Here is a 16,571-nt window from a genome sequence, read left to right as displayed (position 1 = left end):
GATTAGAAGAATACATTGATTAAACTAGATAAACAATCATAAAATCTTCGTAATGAATGGTATTGCACAGAGTTCATCATTTAATTTTATTATTTTATGTTTTTTTTCTTTTATTTTTTCTTAATGTATATTCATTATACTTTAATTTTTCAGATATTAACGAGTGCAAAACACTCAGCCCGTGTAGTGAATTTCAAAGTTGCGTTAACACTGCTGGCAGTTTTACTTGCACTTGCAAAAATGGATTTCAACTCGAAATAGAAACTAATAAGTGTACAGGTATATACATTATCGATTTGTGACTGTTGATTCAAATTTATGAAATACACTGTATTACTTTTATATTTTAGATATCAACGAGTGTGAGAAAAAAGGAGACGGAATTTGCAAAACTAATCAAGCTTGTATAAACACAGTTGGAAGCTTTAACTGTAAATGCAAACCCGGATTTTATGAAAACGAAAAAACTCGTGCCTGCGAAGGTAAGAATTAGTGAAAAGTAATCGTTACAGAATAATTATAATTTAAATATATAAATATATAGATGTGAATGAGTGCAAGGAAGAGAGTCACGATTGTAAAGAAAATCAAAATTGCGTAAATACAGAAGGCAGTTTTAAGTGTGTCTGCCAAGATGGATATTATATGGACATATATAATCAAAAATGCAAAGGTAAATGATATTTACAATATTTAATCTGTGAATGCCATTGTTTAAATTTTATTTTTTATTTAATATTGCGTTGGTACAGATTTCTAATAATATTTTTAATATGATTTCTAACATATTTTTAATTCATATATCTACAGATATCGACGAATGCTTATCAGATTCAAATGAAAAGAAATGTGGCAAACATATGTGCCAAAATACGTTGGGCAGTTACACGTGCATTTGCAATGTTGGTTATATTTTAAAACCTAAGACAATTCAATGTATAGGTATGTACTTTTTTATATTTATATTTTAGCGTATTACCGGCTTGGCAATATGCCAACTCAAATCAGTCCCTACAGTACTCTCCCCTAGCAATTAATTATTGCAAAATTTGACTAGGAGAAGTGGAATTTAACGCACGATAAATCGGCGCGAGCAAAGAAAAAGGACTCTGAAGCACAAGAGGGTCGGTGCGAGCGAAAGTGTTGCTCTAGCACACGGTAAGGTGGTGTTGTGTTAGTATTAACTACCATTGTTCTGTCTCGTATTTATGACATATGCAAAATCAGATGCGTTAAGCAATTATTCAAGCTAGAGCAATATGTGTTTGTTGAATGCTTTTATTTTTAATTAAGTCCGTGTGATTGTACTCGGATCTTTTATTTTTCTGTTGTGCGTCACGTAAAATAGTTTGTGTTTCTACTGGCTTTTCAAGTAATATTCGGTAAAAAAAATCATAGTGTTTTAAGTATCGAAAAGTTTTTGATGGTCGACTGGTTCTGGAAGTGATAGTATAGCATTACAGAAAAAATATCTCTGCTGCTCATAGTATTTTTTTGATAAAACTTACTTGTAAGTATTTATTATGTATGATTAACTAGCTTAAATTGTACGAATTTACTTCGTTATAACGCATTAGGTTTACGCTTGTCAGGTTACAACTGAAGATATTTTATTGTCTGAGATGTTTGAATACGGCTACCAGGTTTTTTGCTTTCGTCTTTGTCTTTAGATGCTATGATAAGTTCATTTTGATCAGCGAAATTAATCTTGATAATTTTTTGTAGTGACTTAAGTATTCTAAATGACGTTAAAATAGTGTTTGTAAATATAGTGGAAGGCGTGAATAAGTTTGATTTTTTTTAAAAAAAAAACATTTTTTGGTATTCCAGTCTGAAACAGTGATGGCATTAAGTGTTCTATAGTCGCTGCCATACACGAGCGGATCTGTCCGTCGCGAGTGCCTGGCGGACAGATCCGATCGTGTGTGGTGAAAAAATACACAAATTTATCTGTGTGTGCTCAAAATTAACGGATCAGACACGGATACGCAGATCCTATGTGTTGCGACCTCTCCCCTTTGGAGATGGCCGTCTTTTCTTTTCGAAGGACCACCGTCTCTCGACGGAATTAAACGCCTCTAACCATAGAAATGCTTTATTATCAGAGTTTACATCCTCAGAATCCTTGCTGACGCACGACCACACGCCGTGACAGCTGAGGCGTCTTCAGGTTATTTATACACAAAAAACCACGCACGGCCATAACACACTTTTATTCGGCCATGCATAAATATATGTAAAATTGTCGGAACATTCTCCCCCCTTGAAGGAACGTACATACTTTGAACAAGGGAGAAGTATTGTTCTTTCAAAACACTAGTTGAACAAACTTATTGAAAAACAGTTGGCTGAACGCAATTATATTAACTCACTCTGCCACATAGGCGCAGAAATTATAACACATGAGTATTCCCAACTGAAAAACAATATCAAAGTATACACAACAAAAATTATAATACACAAGTATACAGAACAGATAACACGTACAAACATCGTAACATATGAACATTGCAAAAACTTATGTTTGGAACATTTTTTCCTCCCTACACTTCAAGTAGCTTTGTATCTTATTTTGAAACGATACTTGCTTACTCACTATCTTCTAATTTCATCGCCTGAGCGATGTTTACGCTCATTTGTTTTATTACACTGTGTCCTATTGCTGCTCCACTGGTAAGAGTGCTAGCCTGCTGACTGCACGTTTGGTGATGCCGCTAGGCGTTTTTACCGAGACAACGCGTACAACTCCATCTTCTCCTGGCTGCAACCCGATCACCCGTCCAAGTTGCCATTGAAGAGGAGGCAGATTGTCCTCCCTCAACAACACCATGTCGCCAATGTCAGGATTGGAGGAACCCGATCTGAAGCTGCGCTGCTGCATCAATGTCACATACTCCTTGGACCACCTGGCCCAGAAGTGCTGCACCAGCTGTTGCAAACGTCTGTACTGAGACAGCCGTGACTCCGGCACGTCGTGCACGTTTTCCTGGGGACAAGCAGTTAGTGGCTCGCCGATAAGGAAATGACCAGGAGTCAATGGAATGAGGTAATTTGGATCATTGGAACTTGGAGTGAGCGGACGCGAATTTAATACTGACTCGATCTGCGCAACGACGGTACTGAAGGCTTTATATGTCAAGAACGCGTTTCCCACTACCTTTACCAGATGTCGCTTGGCTGATTTGACAGCCGCTTCCCACAGACCGCCAAAATGCGGTGACCGTGGTGGTATGAATCTCCATTTAATCCCTTGTTCAGCTAACGAAGCCGGAACTTCCTTGAAGTCGGCAGATCTTAGAAGCCTTCCTAGCTGACGAGAGGCTCCCGCAAAGTTCGTGGCATTATCGGAGTGCAACTCGGCAGGTTTGCCCCTCCTCGCGATAAATCGTCTCAAGGTGTTCATGAACTCATTTGTAGTAAGTCCCGTGACAACCTCCAGGTGCACTGCCTTTGTCGCAAAACACACAAAGACACACACATAGCCCTTCACCATTGATCGGTTCCAATATGCTTTGATGGACGCATCGCAGAATCCGACCAATTTGATCTTAGACAGACACTGCGCAAACCCATGGCGTGGGACAACTATTGCCTTTAGGCCATTTAAACCCCCGTACAACAATTGCCAGGAGCTGAATAAAGAGCTGGGGACTTTATCATCCCAGCCAAGCTTCTCCTTCCACAACTGCTGCATGTATATTTTTAATATTACAACAACGAGACCGACTAGACCCAGTGGATCAAAAATTTGTGCGATTGACTTGAGGATCTCCCTTTTGGTCACTGGGACTGTCTCCGGGAACGCTGCCATAAAAAAGAACCTATCTGTTCTCGTTTCCCAGCTTATTCCCAGTGTCGTTGACTCGTTCGTCTCAATGATATGGTGAGAGATCTGCCCCTTTGCGTCCTCCTTGAGATCGCTTATCACCCTTGGCTCGTTTGACAGCCATTTTCTCAGGGTGAAACAGCCCTTTCTCAATATGACGTCAATTTGAGACCGTAATGCCTTAAGGGCCACAATGGATTCTGCTCCGGTGAGCAGGTCATCAACATAAAAATCATTTTTTATGACTGCAGAGGCTGCAGGAAAATCAACCTCTGCCTCGGCTGCAAGTTGATGCAGGCAACGCACCGACAAAAATGAAGCTGGAGCTGTCCCGTACGTTACTGTGTTCAGCTGGAACGATTTCACGTCGTCCCGTGGGTCAGATCGCCACAAGATTTTTTGAAATCTCCTATGGGAGGCGTGAACCTGAACCTGCCGGTACATTTTCTCTATGTCAGCCGTAATGACATACGTGAACCGACGAAAACGAAGCAACACGACAAAAATATTCTGCTGTAGTTTTGGACCAACCATCAGTAGATCATTGAGCGAGGCACCGTTGCTGGACTTGAACGATGCATCGAAAACCACTCGGAGCTTGGTTGTGATGCTACTTTCCTTTATCACAGCATGGTGTGGAATGTAGTAACCCTCGTCCCTTATGGACGGATCGGTGGGAAGCTCAGACATGTGACCAAGAGAGATATACTCTTTAAGAAAGTCAGTATACTCATCCCGAATCTTTACAGACTTCGCCAGCTTTCTCTCTAAAGCAAAGAACCGCTTAAGCGCTGGCTCGTATGATACACCCAAAGTGCGGTCATCAGTTTTGAATGGAAGGCGTACAACAAATCTACCTTCCGTTGTACGACTTGTTGAACCCTTGAATTCTTCCTCGCACTTGTCGCTGTGACTAGCTCTTAGGTCATTACTTACCTCTTCGAGCTCCCAGAACTTTTTTAACTGCCTGTCCATCTGCACCAAGCTAAGATTGCAGGCAGGATCTTTAGCGGCCGGTGCTAAGATGCTACCTGACACTATCCACCCAAATGTGGAATTTGCCAGAATTACTACTGACCCATCCTCAAGTTTGATTCTTTTGCGCCCATTGCGCATTGATTCAAAGAACCAACTTGCGTTAAGGATGACATCCACCTCTCCCGGCAAGTCAAATTCATTGTCTGCCAGTTGAATATATCTAGGGATGGCCCTACGTACATTGCTGTTGGCCATGCTTGGAATTTTTGCAGTCAATTTCGGCATGACTATAGCGTCAATTACCGACCACTGCTTTTTCTTCCTCGGCGCTATTTTTAGCTTTACAGAGCCTTGACTAGCGGCCACAGACTCCGCTACACCCACTATGTTGGCGCTGGATTTGCGGATGTTCAAACCCAGCCTGTCAACCAGTGCACATGATACAAGGTTCGTCTCAGCGCCAGTGTCAAGAAGGGCACGGCAGACTTGCGTGGAATCATTTCGACCCTGGATGGATAATTTTACCGTTGAAAGTAAAGCTATTTGCGATACTACCTTACCGGTTTGACCTGACCGGCAGGCCATTACAGCGGACATTGTCGCTTTTGGAGCTTCTGCTCGATCCCTATCTTCATGGAGAAAAAAGTGGTGCCTTTTTGCACACACTGAGCAGCAACTGCATCTGCAATTACCAGCACTATGACCTTTCCGCAGGCAATTAAAACATAGTGCGTTTCGTTTCACGATGACCCACCTTTTATGGACATGCAATTGTTTGAAACTGGGGCACTCACCCAACTTGTGAGTCCCCTTGCACTGAGGACATACCTCGCGCAACGGCTGATGACTCACTTGGTGAACAACTTTAGGCTCCTTAATAGGGACCTGAGTCGGGATAATTGTGTTTTCCAACACTTGATGTTTCGTTTTTAGAAATGTTAACAACGCCTCGAACGTTGTCAATTTGATTGTTAGTGCTGTCGCTTCCCATTCGCGGGCCAGCACCACTGCCAATTTTGACACGATGACCTGCACTAGGACAAAATCCCAATGCTGCACTGGCAGCCCAAGACCTTCCAGTGCTCTTACGTGCAACGTAGCCGCATCGATCAGCTTCCTTAACCCCACATGGGAGCTGGCGCTAACTGTCGAAATACTGAGCAGTGCTCTCCAGTGCTCAGTGGCCAAAATTTTCGGGTTGTCGAACCGTGATCGCAACAACTCCCATGCGAGGTCAAATGACTGACCTGCGGACTCTATACCGCGAAGGACCTCAGCGGCTTCTCCCTTGACCGAAGTCAACAAATAGTGGACTTTCTCTTGATCTGATATGTTTGCCTTTCGGCAAACAATATTTAGAAAAAGGCTAGAGAAATGCGGCCAATCTTTGTAGTTACCTTCAAATAAAGGCAATCGAAGGGCAGGTAATGAGACATTAGTAGGCGGCGCGACTGTTGGGAGGGGGGGTTGCCCCCGTGCATATCGCACTATTAACTCTTTCGCGGCGTAAATGGCTTTGTAATAATCCCTTTCGAACGCCGAGGTAGCTTCATCATCCACCTCACCTATGGTGCATTCGATGTCCTCCTGGACCTGCCTGAAGGTCCTTAAGACATCCACAACGTCATCAAGATGTACTTGAAGACCCGACGCGTCTCCTCTCGACACGCAGCCCTCAACAGCGTCGGCAAATCGCTTAAGCTGCGACTGCAGCCTAGAACGCTTCAGTATGTCGCGTTTTGACATATTGACTCGAAGGAAAAGTTTGAGGTTAGGAAATAACAAGTGGGGAACGGCTAACCACTAACCTAAATGTCCTCTCCTCCGTCTGCGCAGCTTCTCGACCCGGCGGCTTCCCTGTGATGCCCCGCAGTTGCTCAGCTGCTGCTGCCCCGAATGCTTCCTCAGCGAAGCGCTGGTGGTCCATCCGGCTCGTAGGACCAAATGTTGCGACCTCTCCCCTTTGGAGATGGCCGTCTTTTCTTTTCGAAGGACCACCGTCTCTCGACGGAATTAAACGCCTCTAACCATAGAAATGCTTTATTATCAGAGTTTACATCCTCAGAATCCTTGCTGACGCACGACCACACGCCGTGACAGCTGAGGCGTCTTCAGGTTATTTATACACAAAAAACCACGCACGGCCATAACACACTTTTATTCGGCCATGCATAAATATATGTAAAATTGTCGGAACACTATGATTATTAGTATTTTTGGTTAAAATTTGAAAGGGAAGTATCTCACCGTCCACACCTGAAGTATATTTATATTATTTAAATTGTTGTCTCTTTTATGCTTTTGACTATCTAGACGCTGTGTGAAATCTGTCAGTTTACAATACTCCAAATTTTAATAAATAAAACTGTTGGGCAACGTGGACCGTTAATTTTTTTTCAGTTTCATTAAAAAACTGCACTGTGCACTTCTTGGCTTATTCCTTGAACTTTTGGTGGTACTGAAAAGTTCAGTATCCCCTATCGCTGCTCACATAGTTAGATTGTAATATTTATCATTTATTTTTTATACAGATATCGATGAGTGTAAAAACGGCTTACAAAAATGTAAAAATAACGAAGAATGCAAAAACACAGAAGGAAGTTATGAATGCGTTTGCAAAGATGGATTTAAAATGAACCAAGAAAAAAACTGCGAAGGTATATTACTTTCAATTAAATCAGAGTTGTAAAAAGTATTTAATACATAAAAAATATTTTGTTTCAGATATCGACGAATGCTTGTCAGATAAAAACATTTGTCCTAAGGGTAAAGTTTGCAAAAATAACATCGGAAACTATTCATGTGAATGTGAGGCTGGATATAATCTTAATAATGTAACGAAATTATGCGAAGGTATAACGCTTTTTTTAATCTTAATTAATACAATGACTGTACAACCGAGAGATTTGTGTCGCTTTGACATGATTATTATTGAAAAGAAAGAAATTTAGTGATTTATTCTTTTATTTTTTAATCTTGAGTATTTGCAGTAAAAACTTATATTATACTTACAGATACTGACGAATGTAAATCCGGCAGCTACAAATGCGGAGAGGATAAAATGTGTACAAACACCATTGGAAGCTACAACTGTGATTGTAAAAATGGGTTTACAGAAGATTCTAAATCTAAGAACTGCTTAGGTAAATATTTGATGTTTATTAATTTGTAATACATACAAAAACTTTATAATTAATACATTTTAGATATTGATGAATGCAAGATGGGTACATACAAGTGCGGTAATAAACAAATATGCCAAAACACTATTGGTAGTTATGTTTGTGTGTGCGATAAGGGTTATTCTTTAGACAATAAAACAAACTTATGCGAAGGTCAGTATTATCTGTACATTATTAACATAGATGGCCCAACTAAATCGGCTTACATTAAATATAGTTATTCTGCGCCTCATTGTTTATAAAATATTTATAGTAAAATCATGACTTCTTTTTATAGATGTGGACGAGTGTTCAAAGAAAGAACATAATTGCACATTAACTCAAAAATGTGTAAACTTAAATGGAAGCTATAAATGCGAGTGTCTTAAAGGATACACAAAGGACCTATCTACAAATAATTGCAATGGTTATTTTAATTTTTTAACGCAACAGTTCCCAAAACTTTTGACCAAAAACTTTCACAAATAATATTTTTACTAATTATTTTTTGCACCTAATACTCTTTAATTTATAACTAAAAATCGCAAGCCACTGACTTAATGACCAATACAATTATTTCCAGATGTTGATGAATGCTTGGGAAAAGATATCTGCCCAGAAAGAAAAGTTTGTAAAAATACTATCGGAAGCTTCGAATGTACGTGCCAAAAAGGATATATTTTGAATCAAATTACAAACGACTGTGAAGGTAATCTAGCATTAATTTTATATAAATAATCAATTGCACTTTGTGTTATAATATATATTCACTTGCATAAAAATATTTTTTCACAATAAAAATAATTTATATAACTGGATATAAATTCATCTCACATGAAAAACATGTGATTGGTTAGCCATGTTGAGCGCATAATTTGTGTTAGACAGCCAAGTAATGACGATTCATCTTACGAAAAAGCACGCTTAAGAGTCAAGACCGAAAAAGTACGTCAAGTCCGATCGAATATCAAGGTTCTATTTCATGTTTTATTTGATTATAACATTACGTAACTTGCAACTTTACACCGTTTGTTATATGCAATCTGGAAGTAACAAGTGAAGGCAAAATATAAGTGTTTTTTAATTCAAAGCTATTTATTATATATTAATAAATACATGCTAAAATTATATGTAAACTATTCAAATAAAAGATAAAGATTGAGGAACAGAGTGAATACTATTTACTCTCAAGTGCAATTTAATATACTTTTTTTTATAATGCAATGTTTTTTGTTTTCAGATACAGACGAATGTGCTACTAGCAAACATAATTGTAAAGAAAATCAAAACTGTCTAAATACCATAGGCAGTTATAAATGCCTGTGTAATAAAGGATACAAGAAAGAAAGTGATTCAAACAACTGTAAAGGTTAACATGTTTTACATTTTTAATAATTGCACAAATGATTGTAGTAATGTGTATTGTGTGTATATTACCTATTTTGTGAGGTAGTATTGTGTTTAAAGGCAATGCATATTCTTTTCATGACCTTTTTCTAAAATTTTTAAATCAAAAATCGGTCAATAATTAATTGATCGCAGTACACAGAAAAATAACGTTTCGACACTTAAAAGCTAAAAAAATTTATCCTATTAAAAATAAGTTACTTATTATCATTTATTGTTTCAGATATTAATGAATGTTTGGAAAAAAATATTTGCCCGAAAGGTAAAGTTTGTAAAAATACAATCGGAAGCTTTGAATGTATATGTGAACCTGGATATAAATTGAGTCAATTAAAAAAAAAATGCGAAGGTAACATAACATTTTATTAATAGCTAAAAATTAGCATTTCGTCAATTTAATGCTTAAAACTTTTTAGATATTGATGAATGTGCCACTAACGAGCACAATTGCAATGATAATCAAAACTGCAAAAATAACGTCGGTAGTTATGAATGTTTATGTAATGATGGATTCATAAAGGAAAGCAATTCTAATAACTGCAAAGGTTATCTAATTTATTTCAATTATATTATGTTTGAAGACACAATAGCAAGAATATCTTAACTAATAAACGTAGTGTGTTTTTAATTTACATTTAAATGATGTTTAAAATGTTAAAACACAATTGTGGGTAAAAGCAAATAAAATTTACAATAATATTTATGTATAACTAAATCGCAATCTACTGAAGTAAATTTAATGGTTTTCAATCAAGAAAATAGCCGAATAGATTAGTTGTCCTTTATCAGGATTTTGTCAGTATGTAGCCGGATATCAGCTGACTTTCGGGGTCAGTCAACGAGGAGATTAACTACCTGTTAATCGACCAATCGTTGTTTTTCAAATCTAAGATTGGATATATCATATCTCACAGGTAGTATTTAATGATTTAAAAGCGATTTTTATATGCAGTTCTTATTATATTTTTTTACCGTTTGGTCTCCGTAAGGCGTGCATTAGACATACATTTATTTTTTGTATTTATTGATTGTAAATCTCAATGTGTTACTCTAACATAGCTTACAATTAATATATGTTAGTATTCAAGAGCTAGTTAGATTTTAATTTAATTATTCATCACCTGTGAGATCTGATTCGTTCTTTAAGCCTAATCCAGAAAAGTAGTTGTTAATCATTTTATTTATTTATTTATTATATATTGTCCATTGAAATATGACACCCATTACTCAAATGCATTACTGCTAAAGAAGTAGTGAGACATTAGACATATATTATAATAATTATAAACTCTTATTACAGCTTACAATCAAAAGATGTCACTATGTACGATCTATATATTTTATTTTTAAATATTTATAATCTCAAAAACTTTTACTGCTATAGAAAAATAATACAAACATTTAACATTAAAATTAAATTGCGAAATCTTGTGTATCAAATATTAACATAAAATTAGTATATATAAAGTATATTGAATAAAATATTTTTTTTATTTATTTAAAATTACAAAATTTGAAAATAAACAAAAAAGTATTATACAATACATTATAAATAAATAAAAAACATGTTAGCAAAATATTTTTTTTGCGTCATAGCGCATGTGTAGTAATGAAATTTTCTATAGCACGTTTAATACATGAGATTTATAAATATAAGCATTTAAAATTATGTTTATACTTATAAGATTTATATTTCAGATATAGATGAATGCTTACAAAAAAATATTTGTCAAGAAAAACAAACCTGCGAAAACTCCATGGGTAGTTACAAATGTTCTTGTCCAACAGGATATTTGCTAAATACAGATACAAAAATGTGTGAAGGTAACATAATGCTATTAGTTCTAGTAATATTAGTTTCAATGGTGCTTGTTTTAGTGGTGTTAATTTTAATTGTGTATTATTTATTAAATGCTATAAAATAAAATATATTGGGGAAAATTGCATGAGTTTTAATAATATTAAACCATTTTATAAAGTTCTCAGAAGAGTTGCCGTATATTATTTACAGATATTAATGAATGCAGTTTAAATACCTATAACTGTGATGCAAACAAAATATGTGTAAATCTCATAGGCAGCTACGATTGTGATTGTAATGAAGGATATGCGAAGAATACAAAAGATCAAAAATGCATTGGTAATAAACTAAATTTGTATATACATATATATATAATAAATTATATTGTGAACTAAGAATATGATATAATATTAAAGATATTGATGAATGTGAAACGAAAAACGCTTGCGAAAAAAATCAAAAATGCGAAAATACTATAGGCAGCTACAAATGTCAATGTGAAAAAGGGTTTTTGCTTGATAATAACTCAAAAACGTGTAAAGGTAAATACAATATTTATCTTATTTAATTTAGATTAAAGAGTCGAATCGATATTTTAATTTATTGGGATTTAATACATAATAGTCGTGTTTGTAAAATCATGTATTTATTATCTATATGTGCCATTTTGATCAAATACCTTCATCCTTCAAGCTGGTAGCTGAAGATTATTACAGAAAAACTTATTCAAATAGTCTTGGTAAGAATCTGGTAAACCGACAGACTGCAAAGCTTCATAGGTTTGAACCATTCGATGCAACAACAAACCAGTCCTGAAAGTCCTAGGTTCAAATCATATATGGACTTTAGTGTTTTTAAAGTTCTATCGTGTCATGGAGATCAGAATCAGTGATTATTATATAACTATAATTCTGATCGATCAGCAAAGATTAGGTTTTTCTAGATTTTCTTAATCTCACGGATGAATATCGTGATGATTTATTAAAATCGAGTCGTACATATAAGGTATTAAAAATTCCCTAATAATAAGCTATATCACCTAATAATACAATAAGAAATTTGCACAATTTTGTACGACCAAGCTTGTTGCTATTTATTTCATAATCAAAATTTAGTTATGTTTCTGTTCCAGAATGACATTTTTGATGTTATATTGTGACTCACATAGATTTTATACATCATTATCAATGTCATTAAAAGTGAGATTTAGGAATTACGAATTATTTTATTACTATCATTACTAAGCAGAACAAACAGTTATGGATCAAGATTAGAACCTTGAAGAATACCTGATGTTGCAATGTATTCAGACGACTCGTGTTACCATATTGAACATATTCATGACGATATGAAAAGTATGATGAGTTAAGGCATGACGAATTTTATCAAAAGCCTTTTTTAAAAATAGTGTAAATGACATTTACTTACATAAAATAAAAATTAGGACAAATTCGTTGCGAGAAAACTATGCTGTTGATCGAGGTGGTACATATCTGGTATTGATAATACTCTAATAATGAGCTATTTTCAGCTCATATAGAATATCTTGAAATAAAAATTATTTTTAAATTTTAATGTAAATAATTTTAGAACAATGCCAAATAGTTTAAAAGTAAAAATGAAACAACATTTTAAATGCAATGGAGAAGACGAATTATGGATTTTTGTGAAGGTTAAAAGGCAAAGTTTAGGTACTTAACATATTAATTGATTATTATTAATATTTATTATTTTAATCCTATTGGTAAATTACAAAGATCTTTTTGGTAAATTACAAAAAACGAATAGTCGAATTGACACAATAAATATAAAAAGTATTCATTATGAAACATTACATATATTAATATTTTATTGTAAAAAGCAATTCCAATTTTTACATTTATTAAATGGGGGTATTAAATTGACAAAAAAAAATTCTGCCTCATTCATCATCAACCTCATTATTTATTATGTAGTTTTTTTTAACAAAAATATATAAAGAAAAAAGTCATTATGATCAAAAACATAGTTTTGCTATAAAAGATCAAAAGAATACAAAAATCTTTTGTAGGGTTACGATTACTTATATACTAAAGATAATAGTGAAAGATAAGGGCGTGCGGAACGCATGTAATGCGAGCGAGCGAAAGGGAAAGTATCTCACCGTACGCGCCTGCTTATTATCAATAATATTTCAGATATCAATGAATGTTTGGATAAAAATATTTGTCCAAAAGATAAAACCTGCGAAAATACCTCAGGCAGCTACAAATGTAACTGTAAAACAGGATACAGTTTGAATCAAAAATCACAAAAATGCGAAGGTAAATGATAATATTCTAAATTACATTAAATGATATTTCAACTATGCATATTTTAAGAAATAAAATATTGCGATCGTGAGCCCTTCCCGTGCCCAAAAGGATATCTATGTTTAAATACTGCAGGAAGCTATAAATGCATAAAACCAAACTTCGAAACAAGTAAATTATTTTCTTTATATTTTTATTTATTTAATCAAAACACGAACCACAATTTTCATGCCACAAATAAACATTTTTTGCCAAATTCCTATCATATTTTATTATGTAAATATGTTTTTTACACTTTTACACTGTCACATGTTATTGTGCTATAAAAATACAAATTCGCTCTACAGCTTTACATTTTAAATTTTACATACTTCATTTAGATAACGACGAATGTAAAGAATCGTCGAAAACTTGTGGAGATAACGCAGAATGTAAAAAAGATAAAGATCACTTCATATGCGTTTGTAATTCTGGTTTTGAGCGAGTTCAGAATATGTGCATTGGTAAGTTATTGGCGTAGATAAAACTATACTATATTCACTGTTGTAATTCATACTGATTAATCTGTACATTAAAAGATAAAGACGAATGCAGATTAAATGTGCACAATTGTGATGTAGACAAGAAATGTACAAATACAATTGGAAGTTACGATTGTGTATGCAAAGATGGTTTTGCTGAAGATACAAAATTAAAACAGTGTTTTGGTAATTATATACTAAATGTAATAATTCGAATATATTAATAAAATATCTCTTAATTTATTTTTCAGATATTGACGAATGTAAAAGTGATGAAAACACATGTCAAATTGATCAAAATTGTCTAAATACGCCTGGAAGTTTTACGTGTGAATGTAAATTTGGATTTATTCTCAACAATCAAACTCTATCTTGTGAAGGTTTATATTTTAAATTATTATTTGTTTATAAATATTATCAGGTTAACACCATTAAATCATATTTCAGATGTAGACGAATGCACATTTAAAACGCACGATTGTGGAGATAAGCAGATTTGCTTAAATACAGATGGAAGCTTCAAATGTTCATGTCAAGATGGATATGCAATGGATTTGAACAACAAAACATGCAAAGGTTTATTACAATGATAACTTAAATTGTATTGAATAATTATTCTAATTATTATACGAGACGTATGTATATCCATTTTTTATCCAAAACACACACGCTAGATTAACACAATCACAAGTTAAAAGTTGGCAACAAGTATCTGTGATATTACATTAATATGTTTTTTATTTATTTTTTTCGAAATATTTATTTTTATATTTATATTATTTTAATATCGACAAGTAACTTGATATATAAAATGGTGCTGTGTTGACAGGGTTTGCCACATGTAAACATATTTTATGATATGGCAAACAATTAAAATATGATGTATTGCAACAAATTATCAGTTAAAGAATAGATGCCAATTTACGTGTTTTATCCTATATAGCAGAGATGGCAAACCTTTATATCAATATTACATATATTTTGAAAGACAATTCAATTCATTCATTCCCTGTAAGATCTTATCTATGTCAATAAAAACGTGATTTTAAAAATAATTAAGGATTTATTGTCGTATTAATTTATAAACATTGGCCAAATTATATTAATTTATTTCTTAAATATTTTTTTAAAGATCTGAAAAATTTTCATTTATCATAAACTTTAACTTAAAATTTTCCAGAATAATCCAAAACTTGATTTTTTTTAATCTTACATCTTATCATCTAAGAAGAAGACCAGGAAGTAAAAGAGCATTTTTTTAAAGAGTACTACCTCCTTATTTGAAACAGTATTTATTAATTTAAATTTAATTAGGACCAGTGTTACGTAATAGGTTATCCCAATGCTTCACAATAACATTCACATAAGATTCTGAGGAATTTATTCCCGGATTGTCTTTAATCTACAATTGCAGTACCTCGACCAATTGGGATATTTATCATGATATAACAGCACTAATAAAAATTAATACTGAATAGTAGTTTGCATATTTTCTAAATAAAAATTCATTCCTATAATATAAAATATAATATTAGTTTGATATTTATTTAGAGGAAATCAACTATATTTTTTATTGTTGTCTCTATTATATAATATATATTTAGATTCAGCTTGTTTAATTTTCCTTTCAACTTATTTTTTATTTCTTTATATTTATTTTTGTTAACTTATTGAGTTGTTTGTGATTTATATAAACTTGTACACTTCCGTAGTCTTAAATTTTTTCATGTCTCTTTTTATTTATCTTTGAATACAGTCTTTAGATTCTGATTTAGAATATATCGACACTGTGAATGTTTTTTTTTTAATGTTATGCTATTTTTTAATATCTAATATATTATATATTCCACTAATAATTTATAATTACAGATATTAACGAATGCAAAGATTACCTTCACAATTGTGGAGAAAAACAGACTTGCTTAAACACAGAAGGAAGCTTTAAATGCACATGTCAAAGTGGATATTACTTGGACGAAGACAGTAACATATGTCAAGGTGATTGTTTTTTTTATATAGATATATACTTTAATTTGCTAAAAATCGTTAAATAAACATTTACATTGAAATAATTAGTATAAAATTAAATAATATTCCAAATTCTACATGGTTAAATATACAGTCATTATAAATATAAAATAAATGTTTATGACTTTTATTTATAAATAAAAAGTCGATAAACACTTCATGTAAATTATTCTGTATATTTTATTACATAACATAACAGTTCTGGAACTTTTCAGCTATTTAAAATAATATATTAGATAATCCCAAAATAAATGTCGTTTTTAGACCGTTTTCATTGAAAAAATCATATTAAGAATATATTTATAACAAAAAAATAAAAATTGACATCAAATAATGAATCCGAACTAAACTAGTTTTTTGCGATGTATGTATTTCAATTGCCTTTTTTTATACATACTAAAATAAATAAAAGGAGTGGAACATTGCCTTCAAAAGCACCCACTTTCCAGCAAGTCTTTTCACAATTAGCATTTTTAATCAAAGAAACAGAGTGTATTTTTTTTATGCATCTCCGTTTGTGTTAAAATTTGTTTGCATATTATTGTTGCTTTTATTGCT

General features: G+C 33.4%; 2 protein-coding genes across 13 annotated transcripts in view; one reads left to right on the top strand and one right to left on the bottom strand.

The window, feature by feature from the left end:
- Positions 1 to 16,571, top strand: part of LOC148235604 (uncharacterized) — a 36,337-nt gene that overhangs the window by 9,139 nt on the left and 10,627 nt on the right. For 7 of the 12 annotated variants that reach the window (XR_015809434.1, XR_015809435.1, XR_015809436.1 and 4 more), the window contains exons 8-30: positions 154 to 279; positions 351 to 482; positions 545 to 673; positions 811 to 942; positions 7,336 to 7,461; positions 7,529 to 7,657; positions 7,819 to 7,947; positions 8,011 to 8,139; positions 8,264 to 8,392; positions 8,549 to 8,674; positions 9,206 to 9,334; positions 9,596 to 9,721; positions 9,789 to 9,917; positions 11,071 to 11,196; positions 11,384 to 11,512; positions 11,590 to 11,715; positions 13,351 to 13,476; positions 13,534 to 13,635; positions 13,845 to 13,967; positions 14,043 to 14,171; positions 14,237 to 14,365; positions 14,433 to 14,561; positions 15,855 to 15,983. Coding sequence is in view for 9 of the 12 variants with exons in the window: in XM_088185069.1 (XP_088041195.1) it covers positions 154 to 279; positions 351 to 482; positions 545 to 673; positions 811 to 942; positions 7,336 to 7,461; positions 7,529 to 7,657; positions 7,819 to 7,947; positions 8,011 to 8,139; positions 8,264 to 8,392; positions 8,549 to 8,674; positions 9,206 to 9,334; positions 9,596 to 9,721; positions 9,789 to 9,917; positions 11,071 to 11,196; positions 11,384 to 11,512; positions 11,590 to 11,715; positions 13,351 to 13,476; positions 13,534 to 13,635; positions 13,845 to 13,967; positions 14,043 to 14,171; positions 14,237 to 14,365; positions 14,433 to 14,561; positions 15,855 to 15,983 (2,919 nt within the window). In the remaining 3 variants the exon portion in view is untranslated. Of the gene's footprint in view, positions 1 to 153; positions 280 to 350; positions 483 to 544; positions 674 to 810; positions 943 to 1,057; positions 1,159 to 7,335; positions 7,462 to 7,528; positions 7,658 to 7,818; positions 7,948 to 8,010; positions 8,140 to 8,263; positions 8,393 to 8,548; positions 8,675 to 9,205; positions 9,335 to 9,595; positions 9,722 to 9,788; positions 9,918 to 11,070; positions 11,197 to 11,383; positions 11,513 to 11,589; positions 11,716 to 13,350; positions 13,477 to 13,533; positions 13,636 to 13,844; positions 13,968 to 14,042; positions 14,172 to 14,236; positions 14,366 to 14,432; positions 14,562 to 15,854; positions 15,984 to 16,571 lie in introns of those variants that run through there. The other 5 variants (XM_088185073.1, XM_088185074.1, XM_088185071.1 and 2 more) reach the window with 5 other exon arrangements.
- On the bottom strand, positions 2,080 to 7,337 carry LOC148235605 (uncharacterized). The gene has a single exon (XM_088185076.1). The coding sequence runs from the start codon at positions 6,548 to 6,550 to the stop codon at positions 2,657 to 2,659; it is 3,894 nt and encodes a 1,297-aa protein (XP_088041202.1). The 5' UTR covers positions 6,551 to 7,337; the 3' UTR covers positions 2,080 to 2,656.

The sequence above is a fragment of the Plectrocnemia conspersa genome, unplaced genomic scaffold, assembly GCF_051122295.1.
Source record: "Plectrocnemia conspersa isolate PC_06_02 unplaced genomic scaffold, ASM5112229v1 ptg000004l, whole genome shotgun sequence".
Taxonomy (NCBI): Eukaryota; Metazoa; Arthropoda; class Insecta; order Trichoptera; family Polycentropodidae; genus Plectrocnemia; species Plectrocnemia conspersa.
The sequence above is the reverse complement of the archived record's forward strand: the minus strand, read 5'-3'. Positions and strand labels throughout refer to the sequence as shown.

Coding starts and splice junctions, on each gene's coding strand:
- LOC148235605 (XM_088185076.1), bottom strand. CDS start 6,550: ATGTCAAAACGCGACATACTGAAGCGTTCTAGGCTGCAGTCGCAGCTT.